Raw genomic sequence first — 22,993 nt, forward strand, 5'->3', positions numbered from 1 at the left:
ATGATTTTCTCAATACTCATAGGACTGTACACCAAAAATAGAGAATTTTACTGTTTGTTAAATGAAAAATAAGTTGAAAAATAAACCAAATTCAAAAAAGTATTTTTCTTCTAAGACTTAGCTTCCTTATATATCATCCTAAGTGAATCTAAACCTCAGTTCTTCCTGTTCTTGATTACCTTAGATACTGAAAACAGAATAATCTCTGGTAACATATTTGTATTTGGAAAACCTAGACACAAACTGGAAATGGTCAGAGTCTTTTATTTGCACATTAATTTTCTATTCCATCTCACAATTTTACTAGGAACTATTGTTCAACTTTCAAAGCTTCTGACGAAGTCTTTTCTCAGCTGCTCCAGCCACTGATTGCTTTCTCTGAACATCAAATATCACTTGATTTTGTATCATCACTTATTTCTTGTATTGGAACATAGACTTTTTCCCTATTTTGGGGAATTGTACCTTCAGAGTATAAATCCTAAAGTCATACTGACTACTCTCCCTTTCCAATGCCAATGTCCAACCAGTACGCAAGTCCTATCCACTCTGCCATGGACATAGTTCTGCATTCATTTCTCTCTCTTCTCTTCTCACTATACTCATTCATTCAGGAATTCATTGCTTCTTGATTGGGTCATTGTCTTAAATTCACAGTTACTTTCTATTTTCCATTTTCAAGCATTCCATTGATTAGTTTTTAACTTTTTCTGCTACCAATTTAACCTTTCCAAATAATTATCCCAATTATTTAATTTTCTTTTCCTGCCAGTAACCTCCCTCACACACTTTCCTTACTGAATAAATTCCAATCTCTCTAATCCTGGCATTTATGACTCTCTTAAGTCTGGCTGAAGTCTTCCTTTTTAGTTTTTTCTTTTTCATATATCATATACAACCAAAATATTTTACTAAAATCATGCCCCAGTATTTTCACTATATCCATGCTGTTTCCTTAATCTGGTATAACGACTCTTCTATTGAAATCACCTACCATATTTTCATGCAAAGGCATGTTTCCCATGGACCAAATGTGGACCATGTGAGAAGAAGCTAGATTCAAGCCAGTCTGAAAAAACTTTCCCAAAAGAGATTCCTGGCTTGGTGATGGAGTCTCATCAGTGATGTTGTATGTGGAGAGGACCTCCTACACTCTGAGGACTGAAGTTGTGAGCAGCTAGCCACCTAGAAACCTTGCCATATGAGATCACTGAAATTGGAGGATCTTGGCAGGATAGTCTCCAAATAAGCCACAAAGTCACCCTCTGGAAGAATCAGAATCAGGAATCTGGGGTGTCCTGTCTAAGAATAACATCATTAGATTAAATTAGTGTCATCAAATATGATCTGTACTGTTTCTGACGCCTCCTTTTTCTCACTCCATCTGTGGAAGGATTAGAAACCTCATCCAGCAAGGGAAATAGATACAGGATGGAGGCCTTAAGGATAAGGAACAAAGATGAAGCCAACCATGCCCTTCCTCTCCTTTGTCTGATGCCTAAAGCAGCTCCATGCTGGAAAAGGGGGAGAAGCTTTGATTTTATGTGAAATTCAGTAAATTTTTAGTATTACCCTGGATGGGACATTTTCATAATATCTATGAGAACTTGTTTCTACCAAAATTGACTAAGGGACTTATTATCTAAGAATGTCCAGAAAAAGTTATGGTATGCTTGAGACTTCATGCAAGCAGCAGAGAAAACAAGTCTGGAGAAGAGGTTTGAATAATTAAGGTAATGGTGGCAGAGAGTGGAGAGAGCAGGGAGAGGAGAGATAGAATATTATTCTGGTTGCACCCTAGGGAGTCTCCCTCTTTCAAGGTGCTAGTTATCTGCAGGACATGACAGGGCAATTAATTAAAGGAAGATACAGTGGAAGGTAATCATTCACAAGACTTTAAATTGTAATTTCATCTCTCCTTATCTTTCTATAAAACATGTTTGCTGATAATTATGCTTCTTTAATAAAGAATTGAAGGTGGAAAGAAAAGGTATTGACTACATTAAAGCGAATTTGGGGAGGCAATAATCTGCCTGGAGAGAATTGTGTTCTTGATGTTTATACTACTGAACAGGAAAATACAACTATATAAAAATGACCAAAATTCTCAGCTGGAGATGGTGCTCGTGATTGTTTGAAATGACTGAACACAACTTTTATGTTTACTTTTTCACGCAGAAGCAAGGAGTCTAATATTTAATGTACCCTTTCTGTACTCTTGCATTCTTCATTGATATTTATGTTTCTTCCTTTAGGCATCCAGAGCCTTCCTATTCCTGACCCAGAGAAACGAGAAAGGAACTAGTAAACCTTTTTTATCGTAACTCTTCCAATTAGCAAAACAAAGCATTTAAGCCCTTTATCTCTATGACTGAAATTGTGAACTCTTTAAAAAAAGTTTTTTTCCGGAAAACACCTGAGAAGGGAGAAATCTTTTGTGAAGAGTTCAGTGGTACATTCTTATTGCCCCTAAAACTTAAAAAATGCCTAATATTGTCCCTGAAAGAAAAACTATTTTTGATATTTTGTAGTGCATAATAGTCTAGGCTAGGGGAACAGAAATTCAGACCCAGCACTTCTCAATTATCACGGTGTCTAATTGGTTTGCAAATATTAATTTCATTTTCTTCTGGTCATGGTTCATGGTTCATATTTTCTTACTACAGTTCTCGGAACTTCCTTAGTTCCACAAATATTTATTGAATCAATGTTACATTGCAAGTACTTTGCTGGACATTCATATGCGTGTTGTGTAGTTAACTGGGTCTGACACTAAAGAGACTATGGATAATTAAAAAGCACTTATTTTTAGATTTCGTCTCCCAATCTAGTGTAGAACTGGTGTTACTCTCTGATACAAAGACTCTCCAGCCTGATTTCAGGTCAACTTTGAACCTCAAGGTTTTAGCTGTTGCTGGTGACTTCTTTCAAATACAAGGTGATTCCAGGAACTTAGAGCTGGATTGCAACTTCACTGTCCAAGAAAGAATCCATATAGGCTTTCCTGGCTTTCAAAGATCCTGTTAAATAACAATGTTTTTCATATTCTGATCTTGAATGAATTACCAAATTCAGATCTAAATTGTTACAAGCTTGGCCTCAGAGAGCTATGGGTGAAGAATTAAGGCTGGCATTGCAACAAAAAGAAAACATGCCTTGATAAATTCTCTTTCCTGTACCCAGAAACCCTTTTTGCTATATATATATATGGCTCCAGTGGGAGTAATTACAATGTGTCCAATGTCATCCTTGAACAAACTTTCTTTCTCCTATGCAAGAACTAGTCTTTACATGTTCCATAAGGCACCTGGCATATTGTGAACATTTAAGACGTGTTTAATGATGAAACAATGGCAACTAAGGATCTACAGCCTGGTTTCCTGTGGCTACTGTAATCTGAGTGGATCCCTGCCCTGACAAAGGAGGAAGAAAGTCACTGTGGTTCCTGTAGTATTATACCCTATCATCCAATCTAGCCCATTTATTAGAGATTTCCACATGCTATTTTGCTTAGGAAACATTTGGAACACAATCAGGTTTTGAGAATAAAACAAGTGCATCCTATAAAAGCTCATAAGTATCTATAATTCACTTGTTAAACCTTTTTGAATATGAAGAGATTTGCAAAGAATGATGGCATGTTGCATCACGAATTACAAGATCACTAGAATTTTCCTAGTGGGTATATAGTGGGAATCTGAGGGGATACATGAGATTAAACTTTTCTTTAATTACCACTATATATATATATATATATATATATATATATATATATATATATATATATATAGTTTGTGTTTGTTTTTGTTTTGTTTTGCTTTTTCTCACTTTATTTTTTAAAAAAATTTTTTAACATCTTTATTGGAGTATAATTGCTTTACAATGTTGTGTTAGTTTCTGCTGTATAACAAAGTGAATCAGCTATACGTATACATATATCCCTATATCTCCTCCCTCTTGCGTCTCCCTCCCACCCTCCTTATCCCACCCCTCTAGGTGGTTACAAAGCACCGAGCTGATCTCCCAATATATTTTTAAGAGGAGTATTCTAGAAGTCTTATTGGCAAAATGGCTACCACGAAGCAATTCACAGAAACTATCCAATTCAAACTACCACATGATCATTTTTCTTCCACGGAAAAAAATATTTCCACTTTTAACTTGACACAAATAACTTAGACTCATGAACTCTTCCAGGTGGGAGAATATTAGAGATTCTCTAGCCCATGTTTGGGGCCTGGCATTTACAGATTGTTTAGCTCAGCAAATGGTCATTATTAGATATTAAATACTGGTTTTAGATGCAGAAGTTCATATTCATATTTTTAAAAGCCAACACCAGCCAAACAATGAAATGATAAAAGAACCTAGAACAGATAAAATAAAGGAGGAAGAGAAGAGACCAAGAAAGCAACTCAGAAAGAAAAATAAAATTGCCAAAGACATGGCTCCAAAGTCAAAGAGAACACCCACCACCCCCCCGATCCCCTTTTAAGAAGATTTCACTTTATCTAAAGAGTAAAGCAAATGCTTTTAGATCCAAGGGTACCTGGTTCAAACCTCAGCAGGGGCATATTTCTCAAAAACTAAAAAGGCACTCTCCCTATTAAAGGAAGTGACTTAATACAGTTATATGGACCATTACTGTACAAAATGGGGATTCACAAACTATTTTCTAAATGGACCCTTTTTGTGCATGTACAGTAATTCTTACAGAAGCCTGTTACAAATGAAAAAAAAGGAAAAATTGGGGGGGAATCTAAGAACCCATGATTTGAGCCTTTAATAACTATTGGTGTATTAGAGACAGCCATCTACAGTAATACAGCAGATCAGGTCTTCCTGGCAATAGTCTGAAAAAGCATTCTAAGGATAAAAGCTTAATATTTGTGCAGACCTCAGATGCCTAGAAAAGATGAACAAAATACACCTTGAAGTTTGGTCTCAATATTGGACCTCAAAATGCATGGTCGCCATGGAACTTCATTTAAACAGGAAGTAGCACTCAAACAGTTCACCATAAAGACCTATTTCGTCTGAGATTTCTACAAGAAGACTTTGTTGAATAAATTTTTATGTGACACCATAATTTGACTGCTGCAAGTCTTCTTTAACAGTGAAACCACGGAAGGCTTGTGGTAAACATTCTGTCTAATCCACCTTATGAAAGAACTCTGAAGAAACTTAGAAGCCTATTTCAACCATAAGTTTATATTTGGAGAGCTACACTTCATCTAGGTTCAACATATTTGTGGTAATTTATATCACTCACCCTGGGAACATCATCAAGGATAGAATAATATCCAGAAGTTCGAAGAATGACATCAGAAGTCACTCTCTTCTCTCTGCCTCTTAGGTCTTCTTCTCTTTAGGTTGCTTCCTCCCTCAGACAGGCAACCCTCAGCCCCACGAGAAGGCTGCCAGATCCTCTAGGATTGCACACATCCTCACAAATCCATGTCCTATGAAAACAACTATCCCCTTCAACATTTCAAATCAAAATCCCCTCTCAAAAACTTGAGGGAGCCCCAATTACTGTTTGATTGAACTCACCTAGATTTAAATGATAAAATGTACAGGGGTTTCCTTTGATTTTAGCCAATGGAGACAACAGAAAACCATACCTATGAATTTCCTCTATGTTTGACCAAAAGAGTGACCAAAGGGCATTCTTTTGGTTTAAAATGTCACTTGCATAATAACTGACTCAACAAATTCTGACCTGGAATATATCCAGGAATACACATGTGTGCACATGTACCCAGACACACACAATAAAACTGTACAATTTTGGAAAATTAAGACTGAGGAATAATGTAGGGTGAGAATCTGGAAACAATTTTAACTCAATATAAAGCTATTGAGTTCTGCTAAAACTGTAATCTTGATAACGTGAAAAAAGATGAAGTATAGTCGATCCTCAATAGATATTGAGTAAGTGGATGAAGTCATTAGACAGAATAAAAACAAGGTGAGTGGTGTGTCACAGGAGCTGACATTAAAAACTGTTTCAATGAAGACAAAGAAATAAAATCTAGGCATATTAAAATCTGGGCGTATTAAAAGTGAAAGTGAGTTTGGAAAGCTAAAAAATGCCATGATAAAAAATTAAATTAGACATTAAAGACTATTCTCTGTTGGTTAATATTTAGTTAATGTTTGAAAATTTTGAAATTTTGGATCCATAAAATTATTCATACATCAATTTAGCAAATAAAACAGCTATTTATTGAGCATCTAATATATATCAGATACTGTGATAAGCACTTGGAATATAAAATGAAATTAGGTGTTGCTTATCAGGGTATCTCTAGTGAAAACAATAAGCAGGGAAAGATGGGAATCAGTAGAGTATGAAAACTCAAAAAAGATGGGTAGAATTGAGAGGTTAAGTCTGAAGCATACCAAGTACTGAGTGAGGGGTCAGGGGTAACTTAGGAAAAATTAACCCATTAATTCTAAGAGAGAGTTGACCATGTTTCTTTCACAATAAGAAACTAATAGAGTGGGTCCATACATACAACAAGAGTGGGGTTGAGCACAGCATCTAGGAGCCAAATGAGGACAATGAGTGCCTGGACCAAGGGAGATGGAATAAGGTGTATAAATAGGACAATGTTATCAAGAAAGGACCTCAGCATGGCGGGGCATTTTCCAGACAAATCTTAGTATTGTCCAGTGAAACCCAAAAATTGTCTTCCAGATGGCTTGTCTAGCATGTCTGCTATTATATTTATTCTTTGATTTATGGGATTAATTAATGGTTTACTTAATAACCTCTGTTATTAATTTTTGCAAAACTCACTAAAAAAGGAGTCATGAAGTTTGGAGAATTGGTTTTCTAGTAGCCCATGGGACAGCCATTTTTTCTCTAAAGATCTTTGCTCTCATCAAAAGAAGTTAGGGTCTGGGTAGGGGAGAACAATGCTTTAAGTCAGCTAAATCAAGAGCTTGGAATCCAATAACATTTAATTTCAGAATTCTAAATCATAGTGCAAAACAATTTAGCCAGAGCCTCACAGGCCTCTACTGTATAATGGGGATAAGAGGCACCTCATAAGGTCATTGGGAAAATTAAATGAGATGCAATATGATAAACTGTAGTACAATGTACAGTATTCCCATTAGCATTTTTTTTTATTGTTTTGGCTTGATTTCCTAACTATACACTAGAAACTCCCTGTGTTTGTCTTAGTATCAATAATTTTCATTTAAATGTCCTTGTAGTAATAGAAAATTTTTGGCGTGAACTTCTCAAGTAGTTAAAGTCACTTGACCTTTACCCTCTTGCTTAAAAAAAAAATCTCTCAAGAGGTATGTTAAATGGCCCAGAAATACATTGCCTGTCATATCTTATTGCTTAATTAATGGCCAACTAAGATGGCCTGTATGGACTGCTCTGAAGTAATTGCTAACTGATCTTCTCCTCGAGGAAAAGAATTAACTTCACAACAGCAGCAGTGTCATAGAGCATTTACTGTATTTAGATTTCTACAACCCTTAGAAGAGACAGCATACAAGGGCTGGTTAACTGAGCATACAAACATCAGCTGAGAGATAAAAAGTGCTCTGTTGTTTACTGTGCCAGACAGGGAATCATACATTACTGGTTTCTGAAAACTGCTTTGTGAATCAAATAAAAAGCTACCAAATACGCATTTTTATTTTAGCCATATTTGTGATAGAACTGGAAGTCACTGAATTCTTCTAATAATAATTCTTTTTAAAATGTTGTTTGAAATTGTTCCACTTGAAGATAAATGGAACTCTGGAGAATGGGATGCAGATATACATATTGTGAAAGTTCATTGATTCAAAATGGGTGATAGAAAGTATATTCCAAAATAAAGGAAAAACTGGTGATATTTTAAATTCTTTTTCTTTCAAGATAGTAATATGAACTGACTTGCTAAGAAAATACCTGCAAATAATTCTGGATCTTTTATAATGATACAAAGTGTTTATGATTAAATATGAATATTGACCCTCTCAGAGACCCTAATCTACTCATCTCTAAAGAACTCAAATGACTAGCATTTAGAGAGTCATTACAGTGTTCTCAAAATAACATTTTCAGTATGTTCATGAAGCTTTGAAATTTTTAGCTTTAAAAACCTACTTTAAGCCACTTTGAGAGGGGAAAAGTATCCAGATGGATCCCTCCATCTGAAAGCAGCCATCCCGTCACCTGGGCTCTGGAGAAGGAAGAGAGGGAAAAAGGAGAGAGAAATAATTGGCAAGTAAAGATGTGAGACAAAAAAGATCAATGAAAGGAGAAAGGTGGAGAGAGGGCAGGCTAAGCAAGCCAGGATAATTTAGAGTTCCTCAGATACAGGAAAACTGAGTCAAAGCTGCCAGGATTAAGAAGCAGTGCCTTAGTGCTGCTTATAAATCAAAATGCTATACTTTTAAAATAAGATGATTTTTTAAAATTATGAAACTAATTCTTAACTTTATCTTGCAAAATGTCACTTTTCCCATTTCCTCCTGTTGATATTCCATTGTGGCAACACCAGATCTACTCCCAAGAGTAAATGGGTAACAAGAGTAGCATTGTGACCTGGAGTGTTACAGCCTTGTAGCAGTTAATCAGAGGCAACTGAATACATTTGTTTAGGATGCCTCACATCCCTAGGGTGAGTATTTGTTTTATAGTCTTGGCTTCTCAACCCGCCCTTTATCCAAGTTGCCAAGAGTAACATCATTCAGTTTGTAACTCAATATTTCATCAACAATATTCATGTGTGGTAGACACACAGAAGACAGAAACCCTTGAAACTAAAAGGTGGGTGGAATAACAGGGCTGACGTGAAGCCCAGCGCTGAAGGGCAAAGGACCAATGAAAACAATCAGTGTCCTGTGTCAATTCTGTTTTTAGGTACCTTTGCCTTCCTGCCTGATGCATGGATTTTATATTACCCATAAGTTGCCATAACACTGAGATGTGAAATTGGGGGGATTTGAAATAAATGGAGCTAAATGGAACTTTTGGATGAAGAATCTCTGGTTTGTTCAGATCTGTTAAAGTAATAGGGGAAAGCACAAAAGGATCAAGGAAAAAAAGGCCCCAATCTTTGTTGGATGAGTGATAAAACAGCATTACTTGGGGAAAATTGGCCTGACCTTCACCTGCATGATGCTTCCGCTGCCTCAGTGATTCTTGCCTCGCTCTGATTAGGTAAAGATTGCCCCTTTCCCTGCAAGGAAAAGTCAAAGAACAAAAAGGGGAACAATTCTTGACTGAACTATAAAAGATTTATTTTTTTAATCACAGTTGGACTCATCCAAGACAGTTTCTAATCTTACTTTTTAGGCTTAAAAAAAACAAAATAAAACAAAACAAAAAAACCCCTGCCTTTTAAAAGAAATTCTTTGGATCATTTTCTTTACAACCTCTAGTCTAGATCTCAACTCATATTTCTTGGATGTATTTTTGTTAAAAAAGAAAGAAACTCTTCCCACTTGAAATGATAGCTTTTTCATTTCTTTTAGGCTCTCCGCTAAGTTCTGCCGGGGAAGGACGGGCAGAGAGGAAACACAAGGCCCCCTCAGCATCAGTTGGCGAGTCCCGCCAACGTTCCAAGTAAAGCTGAAACGATTTCCTACCCTCACGTCTCTGTGGATCCCCGCAGAAAGCAGAGCTCCATGGAACTATAATATTAAGTTGCAGACTCTGTTCATATAGACCAGAGCTTTTCTGTGACATTATTGTCAAACAGCCCCCTGTGTGACTAATATTTTTAACAGCATGCTATTTAAAATTTGACAAGGATATAATAATTCATTCTTCAGATAGTCAACATGCTATGAGAGTAAGTCATGTCTTTAAAGTATCTTTCAAAGGGGCTATTAAAAGTGGTTAAATTTTTCCCCCTATAGCATGCAATTTCATTTTGGCTCTACCACTTCAACCACATAAAATTAAATTTTGACTTGAGAGTGACCTACTGAAAATTCAATGGAAAAATAAGGGGAAAGATTTAAATTACTGATTCAAAGGTAACTAACATGTCTGTCTGCAATTTAGCATACAGTTTGCTAAGCCCTCTGAGAATCTTATGTTTCTGGTAGTCAGTATTTTCCTCTTAGGATTCAGATTATGTTTTTAATGGAAATGTTGTAAAATTTAATGGAATGTAATATCTTGTTGTGATATATAGACATAAGGTAACACAGGAAAGAATTATCCATACGTATTTTCTGCCACAATCCTCCTCTCCGCTCCTGGCCACCTTCTAACCCATGATCCAACCACCCAGACCAACTACACATCCTCTACAATAAACTCTGCTCTTTTAACTCCTATAAAGTTGTTACCTGCTGACTCGTTGCTTTGAAATCCTTTTTTTCCCCCAACAATAGAAATGTATTCTAAATTATTATTAACAATATAATGATTTTGACGACTCCAATTTCAGAAGGGTATAAGGCAAGAGAAATTAGTATGATTATCTTAATAAGAGTAGAATGTTCAGTGCCTAAAGAAAGAAGGCTTGGAGACATTTACTGCAGAGCTATATATAGCATATTCCACTGAGGCCAATGGTAATCACAAAAGTATTGCGTGATTTCACAGACAGATTTTTGGTATCTTTTATTTTGAGTTGTTATAATTACTAAATGTATTTTCTTTAAAATCTTGTGTATATATGTGTGTGTGTATACATACACAAAAAGTTTATAAATACAGTTGAACCCTTGAAAGGTGTGTGGGTTATGGGTGCCGACCCACCACACAGTCAAAAATCCCTGTGAAGCTTTACTGTAGGACCTCCATATCTGTGGTTCCACATCTAAGGATTCAATCAACCATGAACTGTGTAGTACTGTAGTACATATATAGTGAAAAAAAATTGAGTATAAATGGACCCATGCCATTCAAACCCATGTTATTCAAAGATCACCTGTATAAAAAAGTATATATATATATATATATGCCAGCCAGGATAGGCTAGGTTGTGTAGTGGTAACAAACAGCACTAAAATCTCAATAGTTTAACACAACCAAAATTAAATTTTTAATCAGGCAAGTCCACTGCAGCCTCCTGGGTCACTTTCTACAGCATCTGCATTCCACATGTTTACTTGTTGTCACAGTGTGCTTTGATCTCGTGGCACACGTAATTTCCACAATCATCTCCACAGAAGACCAAGAAAAGAGTGCAAGTAATCAAAAGCTTCACCTAGGCCCCCTGCTCATATTTTATTGGCCAAAGCATGTCACGTGGCTAAAACCCACCATCAAGGGGACAAAGAAGTACAATTTTCCTATGGGACCCATAGAAGATGAGAACCAGAGATTGGTGATCAGTACTACTGCCTACCACAAATGCAGAAAATGTTCACAATCAAATGCCTTGCTTTTCTTTTATCTCCAAATTACTCTCATCTTCACTCTATGGTATATAATTATTGCTGAGAGCAAAGTGTATTAAAAAGTGTATTAAAAAGCCAAAACTCCCAGTGTTCATCCACAGATACCATTTTATTTTACCATTACGCAAACAAAGAAGAACGTCATCCTTCAAGATCTCAAATGTTTTGGATATATATATATATATATATATATATATATATATATATATACACACACACATATATAACATAACTTTGCAAAGCAGGAAAAGTATTAGAAAAAGTGAACCAAGTAAAAAGAATATGTTACAAAATCGCTCACAGGAAGAATAACCTAAGTGGAATATGAGATAAAATGCTTTAAAAACAGGTTAACATTTTTCTTTTCTATTCTTTTATCGTGGAAATATATAGCCTATACCTGTCAATTTTAACTGCTTGGCAATTCTTCCAAGGATTTACTCAGGCCATGCATTTAATGACAAATGTGTGGGCATCATCTGAGATGGGAATTGAGATGCTCAAAACTTCAGTCAGTGTCTCCTATTGCTTTATACTCCATCAAAGATGATGCAAGCTGACTTCAAAGGGAGCTTGGTACTTGCATCAACTCTGCAGGGGTGTTGAGTAAAATGAGGAATGAAAAACAGGAACACCATTATGTTTTGAATTTCAAGTCCTAAATCATTATTTCCTAGCTGTGCATGAGGTTACGTAGACAGAAAATAAAATGACAACTGGTCATGTCACTGGGATGATGATATAGGAGGATCGGGAAGCTTCAGAAGAGGAATTTTTTTAAAGTCACATTAAAAAAAAAATCTCTCTCGTCTGATGTTCAGATATTCCTAGGACATTTTTCAGTGATAGAGTGACACTCTGGTACCCCCATAATGCCCAGGTGCCTGCTGGGGATTGACCTGTTTCAGAACTCTTTTCTCAAGAGAAATAATGTGCTACCCCTGAGGATAATTAAATGTGAGGTATCCAAATAGTCACTTACATCTGCCATTGGGCCTCCATTTCTAAACAGAAATTTGTATGGCTATTTGTCAGTAATGGAGAACTCGTTATTAACATTAGAAAGCTAAAAGTATGCAATTTTATTTTAAAGACACATTTATTTTGCCTTTCTAATGTGTGTACAGAATACCATTTCTCACTTGGTGCTATATTCATAGCGTGGACTTAATGGCTTGAAAGAAATTCGGATGATCCATTCATTTAAGAAAAAGATCTTTGAAAGTTGCCTAAGTATTTAGTTACAGTCAATATCTAAAATAATGTCCATGCTGAAATGTGTGTGTGTGTGTGTGTGTGTATTTATGTGTGTGCATATTTAGTGACAAAAGGCAAAATAATTTATAGGACTAATTCTGGGTGCATATTTAAACAAGACAATTCATATTTACTTGAAAAGCAAGAATGCCTCTGGATTTGGTTAAGTATCTCAGTATAGTAATATGTGATTTATAATGTTCCTGGAAGTGTTTTTTACAGCATTACTTTTGAAAAATAAATGAGGAAATTCTTAGCCAAGGCTGTACTTAAATTATGGTTTTATGATTTGTCATGAAGCACTAGAAAGTCACGAAAGGCAAAATGAAGCTGGAACTCATTGTGTTTCTCATAGTGTCATTAAAAGAGAAGCAGTCTTTACCATAAGAACATGGTCACTATTTTTGAACCAAACTTTTACATTAGTTGACCTTTAAAAATTCATTACATTCCACTCCCGCCACTGTTATTCAACATAGTTTTGGAAGTCCTGGCCACGGCAATCAGAGAAGAAAAAGAAATAAAAGGCATACAAATTGGAAAAGAAGAAGTAAAACTGTCACTGTTTGCAGATGACATATACATAGTGTTTCTATACATAGAAAATACATATTTCTATACATAGAAAATCCTAAAGATGCCACCAGAAAACTACTAGAACTAATCAATGAATTTGGTAAAGTTGCAGGATACAAAAGTAATGCACAGGAATCTCTGGCATTCCTATACTATTAATGAAAAATCAGAAGGAGAAATTAAGGAAACACTCCCATTTACCGTCACAACAAAAAGATAAAATACCTAGGAGTAAATCTACCTAAGGAGGCAAAAGACTTGTACTCAGAAAACTATAAAACACTGATGAAAGAAATCAAAGATGACATAAACAGATGGAGAAATATACCATGTTGGAAGAGTCAATATTGTGAAAATGACTATACTACCCAAAGCAATCTACAGATTCAGTGCAATCCCTATCAAATTACCAATGGCAATTAGGACAAAAAATTTTACAATTTGTATGGAAACACAAAAGACCCCGAATAGCCAAAGCAATCTTGAGAAAAAAAAACAGAGCAGGAGGAATCAGGCTCCCTGACTTCAAACTATACACAAACCTACAGTAATCAAGAGAGTATGGTACTGGCACAAAAACAAAAATATAGATCAATGGAACAGGATAGAAAGCCCAGAGATAAACCCACACACATGTGGCCACCTAATTTATGACAAAGGAGGCAAGAGCATACAGTGGAGAAAAGACAGCCTCTTCAACAAGTGGTGCTGGGAAAACTGGACAGCTACATGGAAAAGAATGAAATTAGAACACTACCTAACATCATGCACAGAAAAAAACTCCAAATGGATTAAAAACCTAAATGTAAGACCAGACACTATAAAACTCTTAGAGGAAAACATAGGAAGAACACTCTTTGACATAAACCACAGCAGGATATTTTTTGACCCACCTCCTACAGTAATGGAAATAAAAACAAAAATAAACAAATGGGACCTAATGAAACTTAAAAGCTTTTGCACAGCAAAGGAAACCATATACAAGATGAAAAGACAACCCTCAGAATGGGAGAAAATATTTGGAAATGAAACACTGGACAAAGGATCAATCTCCAAAATATACAAACAGCTCATGGAGCTCAATATCAAAAAAAAAAAAAAAAAATTAAAAAATGGGTAGAAGACCTAAATAGACATTTCACCAAAGAAGACATACAGATGGCCAAGAGGCACATGAAAGGATGCTCAACATCACTAATTATTAGAGAAATGCAAGTCAAAACTACAATGAGGTATCACCTCACACCAGTCAGAATGGCCATTATCAAAAAATCTAGCCCACGTGCAGCAGCAAAGACCCAACACAGCCAAAAATAAATAAATTAATTAAAAAAAAATCTAGAAACAATAAATGCTGGAAAGGGTGTGGTGAAAAGGGAACCCTCCTGCACTTTTGGTGGGAGTGTAAATTTATACAACCACTATGGAAAACAGTATGGAGGTTACTTAAAAAACTAAAAATAGAACTATCATATGACCCAGAAATCCCACTACTGGGCATATACCCTGAGAAAACCATCATTCAGAAAGAGAGATGTACCACAATGTTCATTGCAGCACTATTTACGATAGCCAGGATATGGAACCACCCTAAATGTCCATTGACAGATGAATGGATAAAGAAGATGTGGCACATATATACAGCGGAATATTACTCAGCCATGAAAAGAAATGAAATTGAGTTACTTGTAGTGAGGTGGATGGACCTAGAGTCTGTCATACAGAGCCTGTAAGTCAGAAAGAGAAAAACAAATACCGTATGCTAACACATATATATGGAATCTAAAAAAAAAAAAAAAAATGGTACTGATGAACCTAGTGGCAGGGCAGGAATAAAGACGAAGACATAGAGAATGGATTTGAGGACATGGTGTTGGGGAGGGGGAAGCTGGGGCGAAGTAAGAGTAGCATCAACATATATACACTACCGAATGTAAAACGGTTGGTTGGTGGGAAGCAGCAGCATAGCACACGGAGATCAGCTCGGTGCTTTGCGATGACCTAGAGGGGTGGGATAGGGAGGGTGGGAGGGAGGCTCAAGAGGGAGAGAATATGGGAATATGCATATGGTTGATTCACTTTGTTGTACAACAGAAACTAACACGGTATTGTGAAGCAATTATACTCCAATAAAGATCTATTAAAAAAATGAAAAAAAATTCATTACATGATAGCCATTTGTACATTCTACAGGTATGAAAACACACACACACACACACACACACACACACACACACACACACACACGTATAGAATCAAGTGATCATCTTGATGAAGCAGGATAAGAAATCTTGATAGTACTTCTTAGATTCATATATCATTTTTCCAGAGTGACTCCTGCCATGATTCCATTGAAGTATTTAGTGTTTTCTTCATTGATATTACTAAAAGGTCCCCTTCCACCATAGTTACTGACCTGTATCTTTTGTTCCTTATATACCTTTATTGTTATGAATATGACAGTTTTTAGGTCAGTGGTTTCCAAAGTAGGATACCTGTAACTTAGTATCTGGGCAACTCAACTTTTTTAGGTAAAAATATATATAAATAGAAATTCGACTTCATTATTTTTAGCTTTGTTTATACTTTATAAAATATATAGTATATTACATATAAAAGTGCATGTATTTTAATCTTTTAAAATAACTATGTTGGGAGTACACACTTAAACATTTATAATGAAAAGAATGTACAAATAAAAATGTTTAGATCACTAGTCCAGATATCATTAAGTTTTGCAAAGCTTAAAAAATAAATATAATGATATATTTATTATACTTTAAATGACCAAATACCAGATAGATTTTCACATTAATACAGGATGTACTTAGATTGACAATGGAAAAATTACTGCCATCAAATATTGATATTTTTGTCAGAGGCTAATCATGATATCATTTAGGAACTATTCTAAGGGGCAAGACCCACACTTTTCAGATATACTCGATTTTGTTTGATACAGTATTTATTTCCTAATGTAAAGTGCCTGATCTATGAAATTAGATTACAATTTTGATACAGGAAATTGGTTTTACATATAAAATTTCTGACTAATAATTTGAAAGTCAGGTACTTCTAAATATCACTAATATCTTTCTGACTGACTACCTTCTGCCCCTATGTGTCAACAAAAGATGGTGAGTGTAGAGTAACTGTGTCATTGAAAGGGGGCTTTCCTAATCCAGAAATATTGGGATTTGGTATGTGCCACTTAACATTTCATCTTTGTACTGGCAAGATTTCATATAGCGTTACTCCAGCTTCATCTGTCAATGTTGATAGTAACAGAATGCTAAGAAATATTTTGAAACTAACATGCTATCCAGCTAGGTTTGTAACAGGTGATTTCCTTTGCACCTTCTAAGAGACTAGAAGATACAATTACTGAAATGCTTTGCTGTTGTAGGAATGGCATTGTTTGTTTCTCCTTTTTAAAAAAATCAACTACCTTAATAAAATTCACAAACCCCTTTATTCTAATACTTCCAGTGATAAAATTTTAAGAATTCCTGTATTGTCAGAGGAGCTTCCTCGTTCCCCAAATACCGCAATAGCTTTATCCAATGCCCCCCCTCCTCCGCTTCCTTCTTGCTCTCGTTCTTCTTCTTCTTCTTGTTCTCCTACTTCTCCTTCTCCTTCTTTCTCTCTCTCCCTCCTGACCCTCCTTCCTATCTCTCCCTCTTTCTTCTCTTTCAGTTACTGGCTTTCTCAATCAGAATACAGGATATGGGATATAAGACAACCTTTCACCTTCTAACATTTTCTTCTTGAAGCTATAGTCTCTTTTCTCTGAGAAGTTTCTTTTAAATGATAAGATATGTTGACTTTTTTTATTTAGAGCAATAGTCTTAAGTTTTAAAAGCACTGACATTTCCATTTTTCTATTAGATATATTCTCCTGCCCCAAAATGAAGAAATAAATTTTAAAAATATGTTTTCTAGGGAATTCCCTGACGGTCCAATGGTTAGGACTCCATGCTTTCACTGCCAAGGGCCTGGGTTCAATCCCTGGTTGGGGAACTACGATCCCACAAACTGCACGGTGCGCACGCCCCCCCCAAAATATATATATATTCTACAATGAGTACTGGAGTTTGATCAATCATCAAAGTAAGAGCTTATTAACCTTGCTGCCCCTATCCACCTCCACCTTCCAAGACCCTTCCATGGAGACAGAAACGATCCCCATGCAATTTGGGCATTAACTTAACAGATACTTATCGAGAACCTACTGTGTTCCTGGCACTATTCTGTCTATAAGAGGTATACCAGTGAAAAAAATAAAAAGACAAAAACCCTCTCCTGCACTGCTACTGCAATCTATTTGATACGAGAGCAGCTCTCCATAAAAATCTATACCTTAAATGCCGGAAAATATTCAAACACCACAGCTATGTTTCACTATTGCTTAAGATGACCAGTGTCAGAGACTACCATAAAATCCATTTGAGATCCTAAAGCTTAACTTAGCTTTTCTACACTCTATGTAGCTTGGCGTTTAGACTGAGAATTGGCTCGTGTCTTGGCAGTAATACTACCACTAAGCTTCTAGCCTGCCTCACAGGTTACAATTTAATAAGAAAAATAAATGACAGCAGATGTTATACAGTTACATTAGGAGAACTGCACACATCTAGTTCTAATCAAGCCATTTTTCACCCAGCTGAAGGTAAGAGAAGTTACTTTTAAAGGGTTCTGAATCAATGGGAAAATATTTGCTGAAGCAATGACCCCATCGGAGATAACCTGACTACTCCTGGGGGAAAACATTTCCTAAAAGTTCCCACAATTTGATATACTATTCTTGAAAAATAGTGTGAGTTATAAAAGGATATATTCTGGTTGGTATGAAGAGGGATGAACTTCTTTATATATTATTTCATTTTCATGCATTTATTTAATAACCATCCTTTGAGCACATTATAGGAAAGAATTGTTGTGAGCGGTAACGCTCAGGGTCCTTGAGGTCCACAGAACTTAATATCTACTTGGAAAGAGACCTTATAGACCCAGGGAAAGCTAGATAATAAAATAAAATCAATCAAGCAAGATTAAAAGACAAAGTCTGATGAAGTTGCCAATCTTGGATATGAAGCTATGTGACCTTGGGAAAGTTAATCTCTCTGATTAAGAGAACAATTGTTACCATCATAGGTTCAAAAGAAGCAGCTGTTATTATTGGATTATTAGACATGTTTGCTCTTAATTATATAATCACCCTGAGCTGATATGAACAGGCTTTTCTCAGATCCCTGTACCACCTCAAGTTGGCTGTTCCAAAATGAAAATTTATATTTTTCTTTCTTCTCTTCCTTCACTTGCTTCCACGGAGTGTTACTTTCTGCTTGCTACGAGCGGGGCAAATGCAGAGAGTACCATTATTCATCCAGCGTGGCACTCCCTGTGCCAGCATCCAATTCTCTTGCTACCCCTGACTGTCAGGGCATGGAATCTCCAGCCTTCTTGCCTAACAATCACTGTTTGTAATAGACAATTCAAACAATAGATGCAGACTCTGATGGTCTATTTTCAACCCACTACATTGAAGAAAACCCACGGTGGTGGATCTCTAGTAGAGAGGAGATTGAATAGGTTATGTATTTAACAAACCAAGGTTATCACTATAGCAGGATAATATCCTGTGAAACCACCCCCATTCCCTCCCGTACCCCAAATTTCTTGTATTAGCATCGATATAGAAACAATCAATTGAGGAAACTCTTAGGTTGTTATTTTTACATTCATAGTCAGCTCAGTTCCTTTCAAATGTTATTTTGACACAGAATGGACAAGAAAGGAAAACTTTCATATTTCAAGTCTTTCAGCTTCTCAGATTTTTCAGAACTCAGTTCTCATCTATAACTGGCTGGATTATAGATGCCAAAAAGAACTGGCCTTTATCAAGTCATTCCCAAACTTACCTTCTCCCTATGGGATATGGAGATAATATGACAAACCCTTTCATTTGTCCCCTGCCCCTCCTCACAACACACGTTGTTTCCATATGGATGCCCAACTCAACTATATTTCCCCACCTCCCTCATGACTAGGTATGGACAAAAGATTCATTTCTCACCAGTGAAATGTGAAAAGAAAAGTGAGGTGTGCAACTTCTGCTTAAAAGGCACTAGCCCTGGACATGCTGCTCCTTTTTCCTTGCCATTTGGATGAAAATAAATGAAGATGGCTGGAGTAATCTTTGAAGTCATACGTAGAAGATAGATTTCTAGAGCTTCGAATGTAGCCCAGTGACTAGCATGCTTGGCTGTTCATGAGAATCACTTGGGAAGTTTATAAAATGAACCAGTGGTTGAGCTTCAACCACAGGATTCTGATTTAATTATTTGGTTTGGGGCCCAGGAACTATTATTATGTTGTTGTTGTTGTTACAGATCTCCTGGTATTTCTAAGGTGACAACACTGAAGGAGCCCAGTGCAGTAAATGGTTACTACCTGATGTGCCCTTCCCAGCTCATCCTTTCCCTTAAGATGGAGACTCTACTGCCCTCAAACATAAGACTCATCAAATTTACATCTAAGAAGTAACGATTTTCCACTTATTCAGCTTAACTGAGATAGAGAGAGTCTATGGAAAGAAATCAGAGTTATCCATTTAAAGCAAACAAAACAAAGAAACTTACTTGCCTCTCCCAAGTCTCTGCTTCCACTCTTGCCCAAGCAGTCAGAAAGATCCCTTAAAATGATAAATAAGATCATGTCAAAGCCCTGCAGTGGCTCTCCATTTTAATCAGAATAAAAGCCAAAGTTTTTACAATGTCTTACCAGACCTCACGCACTACGGTCCCTCTGAGCTCAACACCTACTTCTCTTCCCTTTGTTCACTCAGCTCCAGGTCTACTGGCCTTTTTGTGGTTCCTGGAACACATCACATACTCTTCACCTCAGGGCCATTACATAGACTCTACCTCGGTCTAGAATACTCTTTTCTAAATAACCAAGTGGCTAATTTCCTCACTTCCTTCAAGTACTTGCTCAAATGTCAACTTTTCAATGAGGTTTACTTTGGCCATTAAAATTGCAATTTCCCCACCCCTCCACACTCTCAACTTTCCTTTTGCTACTCTCTTTTTGTTTTCACTTGGAAATTATTACATTGTTACAAACTACACAATTTCTTATGTATGATGCTTACTCTCATTGTCATTTTACCCCCACTAGAATGGAAGCTCCATAAGGATAAGGGTTTTTTGTTGTCTAACTTGTTCATTCCTATATCCCAAACCCCTAGAACAACATAGTGTAAGTACTCAAAAATTGAATGAATGGATGAATGAACTAAAATATCTAAATTATGCTAGAAGAGATTTATTGAATATCTACTATGGAGAGACCAAAGAAATCGAAATTGTTTCTATCCCCAAGGATTTCAAAGAAGGGTACACAAATTTGATTTTGGATATAAAGAGCATCGTGTCAATATTGTGTGATTTGCAGACTTCCAAGCAGAACTCTCACTCCAAAATACTTTTTTACACACACACCTGTGGACGCACACACTCACACATACACACAAACATACACATTGTCTTAATGCTTTATGTTTCCATTGGATTCCAAAGACATAGGCCTTTGTAAGCTGATGCTTAAAAGAAATTATAATTGATAGAAGAGAGTAAAGCGCTAATAAAAGTGGAATCAGTGAATGATAACTCTGGGAATGGAAGAGGCAGAGTCTCAGGAAAAGGAAGACCAAGGTCTAGAGAAAATTTGTTTGCTTCACAATATTGCCTAGAAATGACCCTGATTAAACAATCAGTTGACACTATTTTAGTCAACTGAAGAAGGTTAGAAATCTGCTATAGCAAAGTGCCCACATAGTGGGGACTCAATAAATATTTACTTTAAATAAATGGATGAATGAAGAGTAAGCAGCATGATTTATGATGGTCTTTTCATCATTTACCTTTCCCTATAAAATAAGGTCTTCTTATTTAGATTAATATGCTCACTTTCAGATTAATATGCTCTTCCTCTCCCCACAAAATGGCTGTGAGGTAAAAGGATAAAACAAATGTTTCGGCATAAAAACTATGTGAGATATCTTTTGAAATCTGTGCAGTATCTTCCATCTGTACCTGCTGTGCATAATTTCAGAATCCACTGCTTTCATCAAGTAAAGAAAACCCATTTGCTCTTTCATCTGTGCATTATATCACACTAATTTTCATCAAAACCAGCCAAACCATTATGAGCTACCAGTTCCCAGGCTTCCTGGAAGACTCCCCTGTCTGCTTCTGGTATAAGCAGAGTTAGGCCCTGAAGTCTGAACTGTGGAAAATTTCGGTTGTTTCTGTAAGCTATGGTAAGTCCTGTGTTTATATCAGGAAAATTGACTTATTGATCATTGATCATTATTTTCCTAAAGAGAGGCTCATGAATTTCACATGCTCATGCCTTTTTTTGTCTTTAATGTCTTTATTCCAAACCTGACATCTTCTGTTTGCATCAGGGAGACCTAATCTTAAGTACAAAGAAATAGGTTCTTTCCAAAGTATAACTTGTGCTTCTTGAGGTTCTATCAGTCAGGGGTTACTATGATAGGTAGGTCATATTACTGAAAAAATAAATACATTTATCCAAGTATGCATCCTCCATATTTTTTAGGAAATTCTCACTCTCCCTTCAAAAATCCCCATTCATTTATTTGTGGAGTTCCTCAAGAGCTGTCTCCTATGTCTCAGCTGGCATTATGATCTGTTCTTGCTTAAATTCAAACACTGATCCATGATTTGTTGCCAAGGATGCTGAAAGTGACAAAGCTGCTCCAGAAGTTGGTGATGATTGCCAAGGTCTACATCAAAGCTGCCAATATTTATTGCTGAGAGTACTGCCTCTACAAAGTGAAAATAGCTATGGTTTGGGCACAGAGTCCCATCACTAAGAAAGCCTTGGACACCAAGTCCCAGGGCCAAAGAAGCTACTAATAAACCAATCTTATGCCAAGCCCACATTATGTATTCTATAACTTTTCTTGTTCTGAAACAATGACAGGTTTCATGCCAAAGTAACATCAATCACTTTTTCCCTCCTTTTAAATTTCAGTGCATTAAATGCTTTGAGTTTCATGCTCTCAAAATGTTAAAAAGTTTATAGTTACAGCCTCTATTCATTACGGTTCTGGCCAATGTGACTTCGTGGTCAAAGGTATGTATATTGTGGAAAAAAGAAATAGATGAGGAAACCAACTGGGGTAGTCAGTAAAGGAAGACAGTGTAAACTAAATACCTTAATTTTTCACTGCCTTCCATGACAAATCCATTGTATGCTTGGTCTCTTTCTTCCCACAATATGAATTCCTTCTAAAGGGACTTCACAAATCCCTGAAAAGTTTAACGCCCTGGCAGTTCTGCCCTCAAGTCTCCTCAGTTACTCCTATATGCATTAATTCATAAGAGATAAGATACCATCACACCACCTCCTCTCCACTATGTAAAAAAGGCTTTACATTCTACAGATTTCACTTATAGAGTCTCAGTCAAATATGGGATTATTATATGGCAGCTACAGTGACAAAAAAATTCTTAGGCATAATTTAATATTGGTTATACATTGGGAATTATAATTTAACTATCCTTCACAAAAAGAGAACAATCCTATCAGTGCCATCATCTTCAAGTTAAAAAGAATAGACTTTAGTGCATTCTTATTGGTAAAATGAAGGAAACGTACAGAAATCAGAACACTAAGAAAGAAAATTGTGGATTTGGAGAAGAGAGAATGGGTATACATAACAGGTATTCCAGAGTGAAAAAAAAAAAGGGAG

At 36.2% G+C, this 22,993-nt stretch overlaps 1 protein-coding gene across 11 annotated transcripts in view; it reads right to left on the bottom strand.

Annotated features, from left to right (window-relative positions):
• LOC309629921 (uncharacterized protein) overlaps positions 1-22,993 on the bottom strand; it is a 321,184-nt gene that overhangs the window by 15,436 nt on the left and 282,755 nt on the right. For 3 of the 11 annotated variants that reach the window (XR_014245283.1, XR_014245285.1, XR_014245286.1), the window contains 3 exons: positions 19,851-19,903; positions 9,124-9,197; positions 8,120-8,195 (listed from right to left, as the gene is read on the bottom strand). Coding sequence is in view for 6 of the 11 variants with exons in the window: in XM_082394515.1 (XP_082250641.1) it covers positions 8,120-8,195; positions 9,130-9,197; positions 19,851-19,903 (197 nt within the window). In the remaining 5 variants the exon portion in view is untranslated. The remainder of the gene's footprint in view (positions 1-8,119; positions 8,196-9,123; positions 9,198-19,850; positions 19,904-22,993) is intronic. The other 8 variants (XM_082394513.1, XM_082394512.1, XM_082394511.1 and 5 more) reach the window with 4 other exon arrangements.

Source organism: Balaenoptera borealis (genome assembly GCF_965194805.1).
Source record: "Balaenoptera borealis genome assembly, chromosome: 5".
NCBI classification, from domain to species: domain Eukaryota; kingdom Metazoa; phylum Chordata; class Mammalia; order Artiodactyla; family Balaenopteridae; genus Balaenoptera; species Balaenoptera borealis.